The following is a 12,329-nucleotide window of genomic DNA, read 5'->3' on the forward strand; positions in this document are numbered from 1 at the left end:
GGCGGACGCATAGCGACGTCCACAATCAACCGGAACTACACATCGGATTCCTCAGCTTGAAGGAAGCCCGAAACATGATTCCCGAAATAAACGGAGAGTCCCGAGAACGCGTCCGTGAATTTCTAAACGCGAGTACCTACGCAATGAAAAACATTCAGCCCGCGGACGAATCGATGCTCTTAGAGGCCATCTTATGCACAAAAAAAGGAAAGGCCATGACAGACTTTGACACGCGCGATATTCGTGATTTTGAGCAGCTAAAGCGCGAGCTAGAAACGGAATATCTGGGAAAGCGCGGCATGACTCATCTGCAATTGGAATTTAACTCCCTAAAACGAAAATTGGGAAAAAGCGCGCAGGAATTCGGGCGGCGCGTAGAAAAATTAGCGCGAGAACTATACGAGGCCATGGAGGAAGGCCAAGGGCACTCGCAAGAGCAGCAGAAAGCGATTCTCGACAGCATCAAGATGCAAGCCCTACATAATTTTCAAATAGGGTTGCACGACGATATCAAAATGATAGTCAGAGCGCAGCGATACCAAACTTTGCAGGAAGCAATAACCGGCGCCAGCGCGGAGGAAAAGGTGAGAGGCCCCACTCGCGGAACGAACAGCCGGTAAACAAAAACAAATTCAATACGGAAAACGCGCAATATTCACAGAACGCAGGAATACAGTGCCACAAATGTGGAGAAACCGGCCATTACGGGCGAGATTGCCGTACGAGCCGACATGCGAATAGATTCTCGTTGCCGAAAGCGAACCAGCCTGGCGGAATAAATACGATCGAGTGCACCTATTGCAAAAGGACCCGGCATAAGCGAGAAGAGTGTTGGTCGCTGAACGGACGACCCGACACGGAACGATCAAGCCGATCGAAAACGGACGCCCCCAAAAAGGCGCCAGTAAACGGTTTAAAGGTAAGAAAAAAGAAATCGCGAGAAACGAGCGATGAATCTTCCTCCAGCAGCGGCAGCGAAGAAGACGAGAGACCCAGGAAGAATAAGGCACGAGCCGCCAAGGAGTATCAAGTGTCGCAGATAACGGGAAAGCATAACATACACACTTTAAACCTGATAACACTGCCGATTCAAGAGGCTAAGAAAGGCAAAACGAATTTCTTATTAGACTCAGGAGCGATCCTGACGCTAATAAAAGTAGGAAATTTAAAAGGCGATACTATGGTGCGAGAAAAACGCCTGACATTGACCGGAGTGACGGGACACAAGATCCACACTCTCGGAAAAATAAAAGCAACCGTAGACCTCGGAAACCAGAAAATACGCCATACCATGTACGTGGTAGAAGACGATTTCCCGATCGATTATGAAGGAATACTGGGGAATGATTTCCTCACAAAGCGTAAGGCCGTTATCTCGCACGCCACAAAGCAGGTACACATCGGAAGAGTTACATTTAAAGTCCGAACATATAAGAAGGTAGATTTACCACCCCGCAACAGAGTAGATATCGTAAAAAGTAAAGAACCTATACCTATTCATCGGACGCTGTTTGATGGAGCCGACAGAATCTGAAGGCCCGATAAGCATGTTAAACGGCGTGGAAAAATTAGCGGAGACACCCACACCGCGTGTAACTCTAAAAGAGAAGCCGGTAAGTGACACTACTGACGTACTCACGTTACACGCGACCGAAAAACGCGAATCTATTTCAGCGCGACGCGAAAGATTACGCAAGCAATTACAGACCGATCATTCGAGCGCGGCGACGGACGCATCAGATTTCGCCACCGGAGCCGTACGTTCTCAGGGGTCAGTAGGCCAAGTTCGACCGAACATCTACGCCAGCAGAAAATTAAGCAAGGCGAAACGGCAGTTCGATAAGAAAATTAATAAAGAGACATTTAAGGGAGGCGATAAAGTGTTACTGCATGACAAGACAGTACGACGCGGACGAGCGAAAAGGCTCGAGTCTCAATGGATCGGACCGTACGTGATCCTTGAGAAACATAGCAATGTAAACTACACAATTAAAATACAACGAAAGACGTTACGCGTCCACGCCAATCGTTTAAAAGCGTTCATCGAAGAATAAAGCCCTTTTAGATAACAATAAAAGCGAGAGAATGAAAGCAGGCCATAGCAATAAGCAAAAAAAAATTTAGCATAGAAATTTTAATACTTACCAAAAAATCACACTCGCCGGATAACGGTAACCTCCCTCCGACCGGTGGCGGTGTACACCGTCACCCGCAGCGAGAGACCAGGCACCCACGTGCCAGGGCGGCCTACCTCTTTATAAGGGGGTGGGGGCGACATGGGCCCCGCAGTCGAACGCACCACTCTAGGCGAGGCACACACAGGGATAGCGCCCGCACGCGCCGCTCCCAACCAATAACTCCGCCAACACGCGTCACAAGTTGACGGCGCGAAAAACCGATTACAGCGTAAACAACGCATAGCCGAATAAAAGGTCGAAATAAAAAAATGGACAAAGAAATACAGAAGCTCTGCTCAAAGATCAGAAGCAGACTAATGCCGCAAAAACTCGGCAGAGACATTACGAGAGTAGCAACTCGCTGACAGCCGTGATCAGCAAAAAAGAAGCGATAATATTTATCAACGAGCCTGGTATCTACTTCGAGAGAATCGGACACCTGAAGCAAACGAAGATAACGTGGAAATTAGCGATACGCATAGACGTAACCGCACTAAACGTCAGACATCAACAGCTTCAAAGATATCTAGGGCACACCGAAGAACTTTGCAATTATGCCACTGGAGACATCAAAAATACATGTCAGATTGCTCTCCGAATTACTAAAAGAGAAAACGAGAGAACGACACGCGCCCTAGAACATCTACAAACAATTTACAAATCACCCGTAAATAAACGAGGTTTAATCGATGCCATCGGCCAGATAAGTAAAACGTTATTTGGTACCATGGATGCTGAAGATGCAAAAATAATTAACGAACAAATACAAATACTGAATAATCAGCAACAAACGCTGCAGCACGCAGCGAAGAACCAGCTGAAGGTCATCAACTCCACAATAGGCCATATGGAAGAATTAGAACAAACGCTTTCACATAATACAAGGAAACTACATGACCAATTCATACACCGAGAAGAAATAGATGAACAACTACTAATGATGACCGCCATCCTAGCTGACCTTACAACAGACATAAACGACATTACGGACTACTTAACATATACGAAATTATAAAAATTACACCCGTACCAGTACACAACGACCATAATACACTTCTAGAACCTTCGCACACCCTATTAGGAATAAACCGAGAAAATCGTAAGTATATAATATTAAACGAAAGCGATCTAAATAAATGTACGCGAGAAACCACTAAATTTATATGCGATCAAAATTTCCCGGTATATTTTATAACTGCGAATGCACCAAGCGAAGTGCAACTCTTTGTAAAAGCATCTAAATACATAAAAAACCGTAGACAACGTCACATCCTCTCAAATGTAACATTCTGGATAACATTAGCCGAACCTCAAACATGATTATATTCCACCCCAAGAAAATCAGAAATAATAATTCAATGTAATGAACTTCCAGAAAACAAAATTAAAATGGAGAAAACCGGAAAAATAACATTGCGCGATAATTGTAAATTAACTACACCAGATATAACTTTAGAAACAAAAACCGAATTTATACTAAATATGTACAAATGTATTTACCAGAATTCAACGTAACAGATACTATAGAGAAAAGTATAACTGTGAACAACAAATTAGATTCCGAAAAGGAAATAAAGTTAGAACCAATAATCAGAAACCCGTCAGAATTAATAAAATTAAGTTTAAGTCTAGATGAAATTAAAAAAGAAGTGGAAAATAACCAACCAAGTGTTTTTGCAAACAAAAACAGCGTATATTCCGTAGGCTCCGCGACCATAATTGTAACTGCAGTAAGCATTATAATTGTAATCATTTATATAATAAAGAAAAAAAGGAATCATTAAGAATTTAAAGGGGGGAACCACAGCGGACATATTAGCATATAATAGTATAAGATATTGTAACCTCCATGGAAAAATAAAAGAATACTCTATATAAAACAGATGTTAACAAAAAACTTCATACCTCAGTTTTTCTTTTTCCACGGGGGAAGGGATGTTGTGAAACGGAAGTCAACGTTCCCTAGTTGCAACAACGAGCTGTCAGTGCAATCCCCGATAATTGCCAAATATACCTGAGGTGGCATTCCAGACACCACCGGGTCACCACTGACCCAATCGCGGAAGCAAAAGCGCTGACAGCTGAGTCGGCAACGCGGAAACGAGCCCAAGCGTGATAAAAGCCCGCCCTTCCGAGAAGCGGCGGGCAGTCCACAACCATCGCACGCGTTACGAGTCGACCGCGTCATTTTTATCCGTGTTACCGTTACGAGTAATTGAATTAAGTAAACTAAAGGTGTACGGGAAATATATTTATTATTAAACGCCGCTACGAGCAAAATCTACAAAGTGTTGGTGTCATTTGCTTATTGCTTGTCCGTTTTCGTCAGTTTAAATTTTACCACCGCACGGCTCTGACATGTCCTTCGACATAAACGACTAACGAAAATGCCGCTTAACATGTATTTTACTTCTGTGAATTTAACGCACAAATATGTAAGTTTTTGATTTATATAATTATTTATGGACTTATACTTATTGTTGCGTGCTTCAATTTTTGATGTTTAGTTTTTAGATTCGGCGTAGTTTGGGCATTATGTCTGACTAATTAATATCTGTGAGTTCCTATACGCTTGAAAACGACCGAAATCTGCAGTCGAAACGTAGCGTTTTGTGAATAATAAAATTTGCCAGTTGGGTCGATCATAATACCTGCTAATTGTTTTTTATTTAAATCCTAAAAAAACAGTCGTATTGTCCATTAAAAATTTTTTCGATATTTTCTTCGAAAAGCACAGTGAAAAACGAAAAAAAAAATTACCTCATTTTTTACAATATCTTTTTCTTCTTAAAGTTACAGGCATTTGAAATTTTAAACTGCATTTTTTTAAATCCATAACTTAAGTATGGGTAGAGATAAAAATCTAAAAAAAATCATGGAAGCTACTTTCATTTAGTATAAAAACACAAAAAAATTTCCGCCAAATCAAAAATGGTCGAGTAAAATCCTCGGTGATTTGGCATGAAATGCCACATATATAATATAATTATTAAAGTAATTTAAATCGACCGTAACTGGCAATATATAACGTCTTTTCGATATGAACATAGAAAAACTGTGAGCCAACTTGGTTTGTCGGATTCACACAGCACTTTTTCGGATCAAATCGAGACATTATTAATTTCGACCATGGGTTTTGGTCAGTTGATGTAATTTCTAAGTTAAATAGTTTAAATTTTTATTGTGAAAAAATACTACCCCAATAAATTTCTTATTAAAATGTGCGCGAATGGTCGAAGGAGTCGCGTGCGGAGAAGGAATCTCAAATCAATTTTCAAAGTTCTTTTAAAAGTCAATGTCTATAATGAAATTCAGTATTTACAATATTTACAATGTGTATCGCGCGGATTACAGAAATCGCGCGTGCGAAGGCGCTTACGGTCGATTTAAATTACTTTAATTGTTATTCTATATACTGGCAAAAGAAATTTATTATTCTGTTTATTATACACCGTCGACCTGAAGAACCGGTGCTCCATCTTATAGTTGTTATTGCGATGAAATATTACCACAGCCCCAGTGGTCGAATTGGCACGACACCCGCACGGTATACGGGAGGTTCCAGGTTCAAACCCTGGCTGGGGTAGTATTTTTTCACAATAAAAATTTAAACTATTTAACTTAGAAATTACATCAACTGACCAAAACCCATGGTCGAAATTAATAATGTCTCGATTTGATCCGAAAAAGTGCTGTGTGAATCCGACAAACCAAGTTGGCTCACAGTTTTTCTATGTTCATATCGAAAAGACGTTATATATTGCCAGTTACGGTCGATTTAAATTATTTTAATTGTTATTCTATATACTGTCGAAAGAAATTTATTATTCTGTTTAATATAATTATGTTGTTGACAATAAAATAATTGAATTATAAAATTCCATTATAAAAAGCTATTTATTTTAGTTTTCAAAAAGAAAGAGAATCGTAGGAAATAAAGAAATAGGAGAAGGTATAAAGAGAGAAGAAAGAGAATAAGAAATAAAAAGAAAGAAGAATGAGGATAACGAGAATAAAAAGCAAAAAAGGAATAGGAAAAAAAATATATAAAAAGGAAGGAACCAACCTCATTCTCCAGATGGATCTTCTTCGCCATCGTTTCTTGCAGATTTTCACGTAATATATCTAATTTCTCATATAATTTAGCTAGCATCTCTCGCCTCTCCCGTAAAAACGTAAGAGTGTTCTCATAGTCGCGTTCAGCAGCAACAAGCTTGGCTTTCTTTGGCGCTACTATTTTTGCCACCTGATCATATAACACAATGGCGCGTATCCATTTACACAGACCCTCAGCTGCTTGAGAGGCACGCGCCACCACTTTCGGTTCAAAGTTTTTGTCCGTCATATACGTCTTCTTTATCTCCTGACATAATAATATTGTATTAGTTTTCATATTTGTAATTTATTTATTTTATGCATGCTGATCGATATTTTTTAATTCTTTATGTGTAACGAATATTTTGTGTTAATTATATTTTAATAATTAAATATCTCTAATTAACTCTAATAGGACTTACAAGGAAACCTCGCGAACTCGTAAATTCTGATTTTAATGAAACTTCCTACACATGTAGGGGGAGTAAAAAGATGAATTTAGAAATTTTTTGTAGCTGCGGTTTTAAGGGGTGAAACCACCACTCATATGTAGAGCCGGTTTTTGCTTTTCTCGATATATTTCGAAAAGTATTCGAGATATCAAAAAATGTTTCAAATAAAAGTTTTACTCTATTCAACAAAGTAGTTATATAAGGGCGTACGGACCCGGGGGCAATGAGGGGGGGTGAAGGAGAGGGGGTATCGGATTTCGCGGGGGGGTGAGGGGGAGGGGAGAGGGGCGGGGTATCGGGTTACACAAAGGTATCGGGTTTCGCGGGGGGGTGAGGGGGAAGGGCAGGGGCGGGGTATCGGGTTACACATGGGTATCGGATTTCGCGGGGGTGAAGGGGAGGGGGGATCGCGGGGTTTTGGATTTCAAGGATATCGGATTTCAAGGATATCGGATTTCAAGGATATCGGATTTCAAGAATATCGGATTTTGCGGGGGGTGAGGGGGAGGGGGGTGACCTTGGCATACCACGTGTATGACTCACCGGTATGACTCATATCCGGTATGACTCACCGGCGTAACCGACGTTTTGTTCCCCGGAAAAAATCTCCCGGAAATCAGTTCCCGGAAAAAATCTCTCCGGAAAAAATCTCCCCATCAAAAAATCTCCCCCGGAAAAAATCTCCCTCGGAAAATATCTCCCCCGGAAAAAATCTCCCCCGGAAAAAATCTCCCCCGGCAAAAATCTCCCCCGGAAAAAATCTCCCCCGGAAACATTTTCGGTGCCCAGCAAAAACCGAGGTGCCACATGGGTTTACAACTTTCCACGTGTGAAAAGCCCACGCACGTACTTTGCAAGGCACACTATGTGTATAGTTTAATGATAGTGGAGCCCCCCGCAGGGCCGTGACTAAAAACAAAGACAATAAATACATAACTCATGATAATTTAAAACAACGAAAGATTGACAGCAACATTCCTCAGGAATTTAAACGCATTCAACAAAGCGCAATTAACGTAATACAATCGGCGTAACTAACAACAAAGATAAATAACACATAAATCATAACACATTTTTATAACGACAGATTGGCAGCGACATTTTTCAAATATTGTAACACATCCTGTCGGTTGTATGCTGCAACGAGACTCTTCAATCGCGCATCGTTGTCTTTGTAGCGCTTGTTTCTATTATTCGCAGGAGCGTGAGCATTCGCGCGCGCAATGTGAGCCTCGACGAGACCCTGCTCTGCCTGAAGCAACTCGATCATTTTCCACAGTACGAGATGCGAACCATTTGCTCTCCGATTTAGTGCATGGTGCCATCCTTCCACTGCATTGTTGGTACGAGCAACAGCCACCATCACTGAGGAGTAGTGGTTCCACAAAGAAACATCAAACATTGCGCCGCGTCGTACTTTACGACGACCTAACACGCCAACCCAAGTGTGCTCAAAATAATCGAGGAAACCTCTCAAATCCTTCTCATTATCAGTGAAAAATTTCGACTGTAGCAAAGCATCGTACGCGTAATGTACATCGCAGAAAGGAACGAATGCCAATGCGAATAACATTCGTAAATTACGAGCCACGCGGCTGCTCTCGCGGTACAATGGCGCAAGGTCGTGATCTTGTATACTACGCCAAAGTGCTTGACCGAAATGGAATAAACACCCCTTGAGTTCACATTCGGGAAATTCTAGTGTAACGGCTTTTAAAAATGCCATCTCAAAATCCGACATTACATTTTTTGGGGCCACCCCGGGAATAGCATCTTTTAGAACCCGCAACAGAGTTTGATATGTTCTCTTGCGTCGATTAGGGCATAACGCATATACAAGAGGCACAACCTTGCCATTCACCTCCCCATGTACGGTGTACAGTTGGTCGAATATTTCAGGCACTACTTTAAAAGTACCATCACAATACCATGTGTCACATCCTCGCAACACCTGCAGATTATCCTCCGTAGCAAATATAAGCAGTCTGTTGTTAATATCCTCAGAGTCGAATAACAAGAATTTCACGCTCTTCAATGTCTGTTGAAAGTGTTCTGGTATTTCATACAGTGTGTTCTTCCTGGGATTAGGCGGTAAAGGATTGTTCCTTTGACGGATTCCTCGGACAGTCCGACTCAATGACTCAGCACTCGGTAATTGTGCAGCAACAGGAGACGACACCGTACCCAGCACAGACGCCACTAATGACGATGATGCTTCCTTGCTTGTCACCGCTTTCTTCCGTAATTTTGCAACAACGCGCTTTGTCTCAACTGCTGCAGCGTTAGGAGCGTGAGTTGTGTGCTCAGTTTGATGCAAAATGATGCCTATAATAAGCAAAAAGTAAAAGAGTAATGAAAAATTTCCGATACTGCTGTTAAGTACATTAATTTACGTACCATCGCGTAACACCGACGACGTGTGACAAATCCCACGACACCCGGTTTTATACTGCACACACCGCCAAATAACTTTTCCATTAGACCCCTCCCCATGCTTGTAATACAATTCACCATCAGCAATCAGCTGATTCTTTCCCTTGTTGCTTTTTACAAATTTGAGCGGCATGGTGCACGATAATATCGCTACCAGTACTTACAACAGACTGATTACTGTTAATCGAGGTGATATTGCTGACGATGAGTAAACACAGCACAATCAGTTGACGGTTCCGAATAATAACATATACAAGCACCAAATAAAGTCGCACAGTCTAGTGTAACGGCCCTTCAAAATGCCGTCTCAATTTGAAATACAGTAGTGCTGGATTTTTTCCGGGGGATATTTTATCGGGGGGAGATTATTTCCGGGGGAGATTTTTTCCGGGGGAGTTTTTTTCCGGGGGAGATTTTTTCCGTAGAAGATTTTTTCCGGGGAAGATTCTTTCCGGGGAGATTTTCCCGGGAACTTGTTTCCGGGGAGGATTTTTCCGGGGAGATTTCTTCCTAGAACCCTCACCGGGGGATGACTCACCGGGATGACTCACCGGGGGATGACTCACCCGCGCCGCGTGGGGGGTCCGCGTTCGCGTTCGCGTTCGCCGCGCGCCGCGTGGGGTGGTCCGCGGGGTCCGCGTTCGCGGTCGCGGTCGCGCCGCGGGGGTCCGCGGGGTCCGCGCGGAGTGCGCGGTCGCGCCGCGGGGGGGGGGGGTCCGCGTCGCGTCGCGGGGGTACGTTCGCAACGACGCCGCTAGGCGGCGCACAATGGGTAAGACTAACTCGATAGCGCACTGCGTAGGAGCGTGTCTCGTCGATGACGCGTCAAACCTGTCGGAACATGTTCGTCGTAAACAACATTTTTCTGGGAAAAGGGGGTGGTTATCGCGTAGACTAAACAATTTTCGCGCTATTTTTTACGACGCAGTACGCGAGACAAAGGAAAAAATGACGTCATCGGGACGATGATCGACCCGATGACGCAACGAAGCGATGATAAAAATTAAGGTAGGGATGGACATGCGCGCAAAGAAATTACATCGTTTATTTAATTGTAAAAAAGCCTGTTTATTGAACTCTTCTTTTTTACACAATATATCTTACGTACTAAAGCTGCAAGCTCACAATCGATGAGCTGATTCGTATTGAACGCATCGCTAGCGTATATTACATTCGACGCTTCCTTGGGATCCGTCACAGTGGACGCGATATCGGAGAACTGCGCAAACTTTGCATCGACTGCCGCAAGTATTCTGACCAATCGATCGAATCTTCCATCGATGCACCGATCGAGATAGAACATACGACGCAACGTCGATTCGGTCATCATCAAGCATACGTTTGCAGATTCAAGACGTATGAGTTTGACGTTATTAACCGACGTACTAACTCTCACCGTTAGCGGTCCAACGTTTACAAAACTATGGATATCTTTGTAGTCATTGCAAAAGAAATTTTGAATGGTTCGTCGTTGCTCGTAGAATGCTTTCCACGTTTCGAGAGATAACAGCAGTTCCTTTCCTCGATGATCTCCCACGGCGATCTCCACGTAACTCGGTGGGCCCACGTTGATGCCAATTTCGAGGAATTTGTATCCCGTAGCTGTCAACGCGTATCGTCTGCCGAGTATACGTACCGCGCGACGGTCCCCCGAAATGCTGTATAAAAGAAATGAAAATAGTTTTTTTCTTATTCGTAAGTATTACAATTTGCAAAGATATAAAAACTGGGGGAGACTCTATTTTTTGCTTAAACGAAACTTATCTATTACATCTGTTCTCACACGACTGAGTTTCAACGTCGTGAATCGGCACGTAATAATTAACGGCGTTCGCGCGTTTTCCACCGTTGTTGCTGTTGCTGCTGCTGCTGCTGCTGCTGCTGCTGCTGCTGCTGCATCCTTCAAAGGAAAACATTTTTCCTCTCGGCTTTCTGAGAAGTTGTGACCGTCAGTACAAGCGATTGCGACAAGACTGATCATGTAAAATTAATCGAGTATACGCGGCAACACCGACATTCCAAAGTAATGATGTGGTGGTGGTGGCAAGAGGGGGGTGGGGGAATTAATGTTTATAATCGAACCTGTCGGGACATGTTTCGTAAACAAATTTTTTCCATGAAAAGGGGGGTGGTTATCGCGTAGACTAAACAATCTATCTACGCAGTACGTAAAAAAAACAAAGGAAGAAATGACGTCATCAGGACGATGATCGACCCGATAACGCGTCGAACCTGTTGGAACATGTTCGTCGTAAACAAATTTTTTCTACTCTAACGATGATGATGGGGGAGGGGAGGGGGAGTAAGAAATAAAACATTATAAAAAGATATATATAATTTATTTTTTAATTCTGGCGATCATCGTTATACGTTAACGATGTATTTCATTTGGAAATGGACGTTGGCGTCGCGCGCGACCACCAGTTAAATAGTTTTATTACATTTTGTAACGCGCAATTCTTGACATGTTTTCCGCATCGCATGGTATTGGTGTCATCTAGTTTATTCAAAGATTCGATATCTTCGTAATGCGCATCCAGAGTCTCGACGATTAGGTTTTTTCTCGCATAATTCTCCAGCAGATCCACCAGCCATTCTCGTTTCTGACATCCCTTGACGTACACAAGAGTCGGCATCTCGTCATCATCTTCGTCTTCGTTTCCTTCTTCTTCTACACCAAGCACTGCCGTGGTAATCAGGCGTTTCACCGTGCTGTACGGCACGTTTCCGTCTTCCCATCGTAATCCATGGTGATTCGCAATCAACCAGGTAGCGCACGATTTGTCGGATTTTGTGAGGAGATTCCACGGCATGGGGTACTCAAAAATGTGATGCGACAGAACGCAGCCTTTTCTCAGCACCGCCACCTCCTTCACGACAAATTTCATCCCGACGAGAAATCCTTGCAGGTCCACGAACGTTGGTACGGACATGACGAGATTTCTTTATCTCTCTCTCGTCGATGCGTCAATCGAGAGAAATGACGCGACACTCTGATTTATACTTCTCCCTCCCACCCTTGCCCCTCTCTAAATAATTGTATCGGAGAGTGATGGAAAGAGAGAGAGAGAGTAGATATTCACGTCGACGTTGCCGCGAAAACTCAGACTATTCTGCGCACCACGTTCGTCAACGGGTTGTACTCAATCACGCGGTCGTGTATGATGAGACA

The 12,329-nt window shown here is 42.9% G+C and overlaps 2 protein-coding genes across 2 annotated transcripts; one reads left to right on the top strand and one right to left on the bottom strand.

Annotated features, from left to right (window-relative positions):
- Positions 1 to 215: 215 nt before the first annotated feature.
- LOC139785271 (uncharacterized) lies at positions 216 to 1,534 on the top strand. The gene is made up of 2 exons (XM_071724449.1): positions 216 to 584; positions 662 to 1,534. The coding sequence occupies exons 1-2, from the start codon at positions 216 to 218 to the stop codon at positions 1,532 to 1,534; spliced, it is 1,242 nt and encodes a 413-aa protein (XP_071580550.1).
- Positions 1,535 to 7,649: 6,115 nt separating this feature from the next.
- On the bottom strand, positions 7,650 to 9,547 carry LOC139785272 (uncharacterized). Its single transcript, XM_071724450.1, has 2 exons — positions 9,122 to 9,547; positions 7,650 to 9,049 (listed from the first exon to the last, which is right to left on the bottom strand). The coding sequence occupies exons 1-2, from the start codon at positions 9,288 to 9,290 to the stop codon at positions 7,800 to 7,802; spliced, it is 1,419 nt and encodes a 472-aa protein (XP_071580551.1). The 5' UTR covers positions 9,291 to 9,547; the 3' UTR covers positions 7,650 to 7,799.
- Positions 9,548 to 12,329: the final 2,782 nt, after the last annotated feature.

Source organism: Temnothorax nylanderi, unplaced genomic scaffold (genome assembly GCF_030848795.1).
Source record: "Temnothorax nylanderi isolate EJ_2023f unplaced genomic scaffold, tnyl_v1.0 TNYL_tig0767_pilon, whole genome shotgun sequence".
Classification (NCBI taxonomy): Eukaryota; Metazoa; Arthropoda; class Insecta; order Hymenoptera; family Formicidae; genus Temnothorax; species Temnothorax nylanderi.

Coding starts and splice junctions, on each gene's coding strand:
- LOC139785272 (XM_071724450.1), bottom strand. CDS start 9,290: ATGCCGCTCAAATTTGTAAAAAGCAACAAGGGAAAGAATCAGCTGATT. Junction 9,050..9,121: donor GTCGTCGGTGTTACGCGATG/GTACGTAAATTA, acceptor TGCTTATTATAG/GCATCATTTTGCATCAAACT.
- LOC139785271 (XM_071724449.1), top strand. CDS start 216: ATGACAGACTTTGACACGCGCGATATTCGTGATTTTGAGCAGCTAAAG. Junction 585..661: donor GCGCCAGCGCGGAGGAAAAG/GTGAGAGGCCCC, acceptor CAATATTCACAG/AACGCAGGAATACAGTGCCA.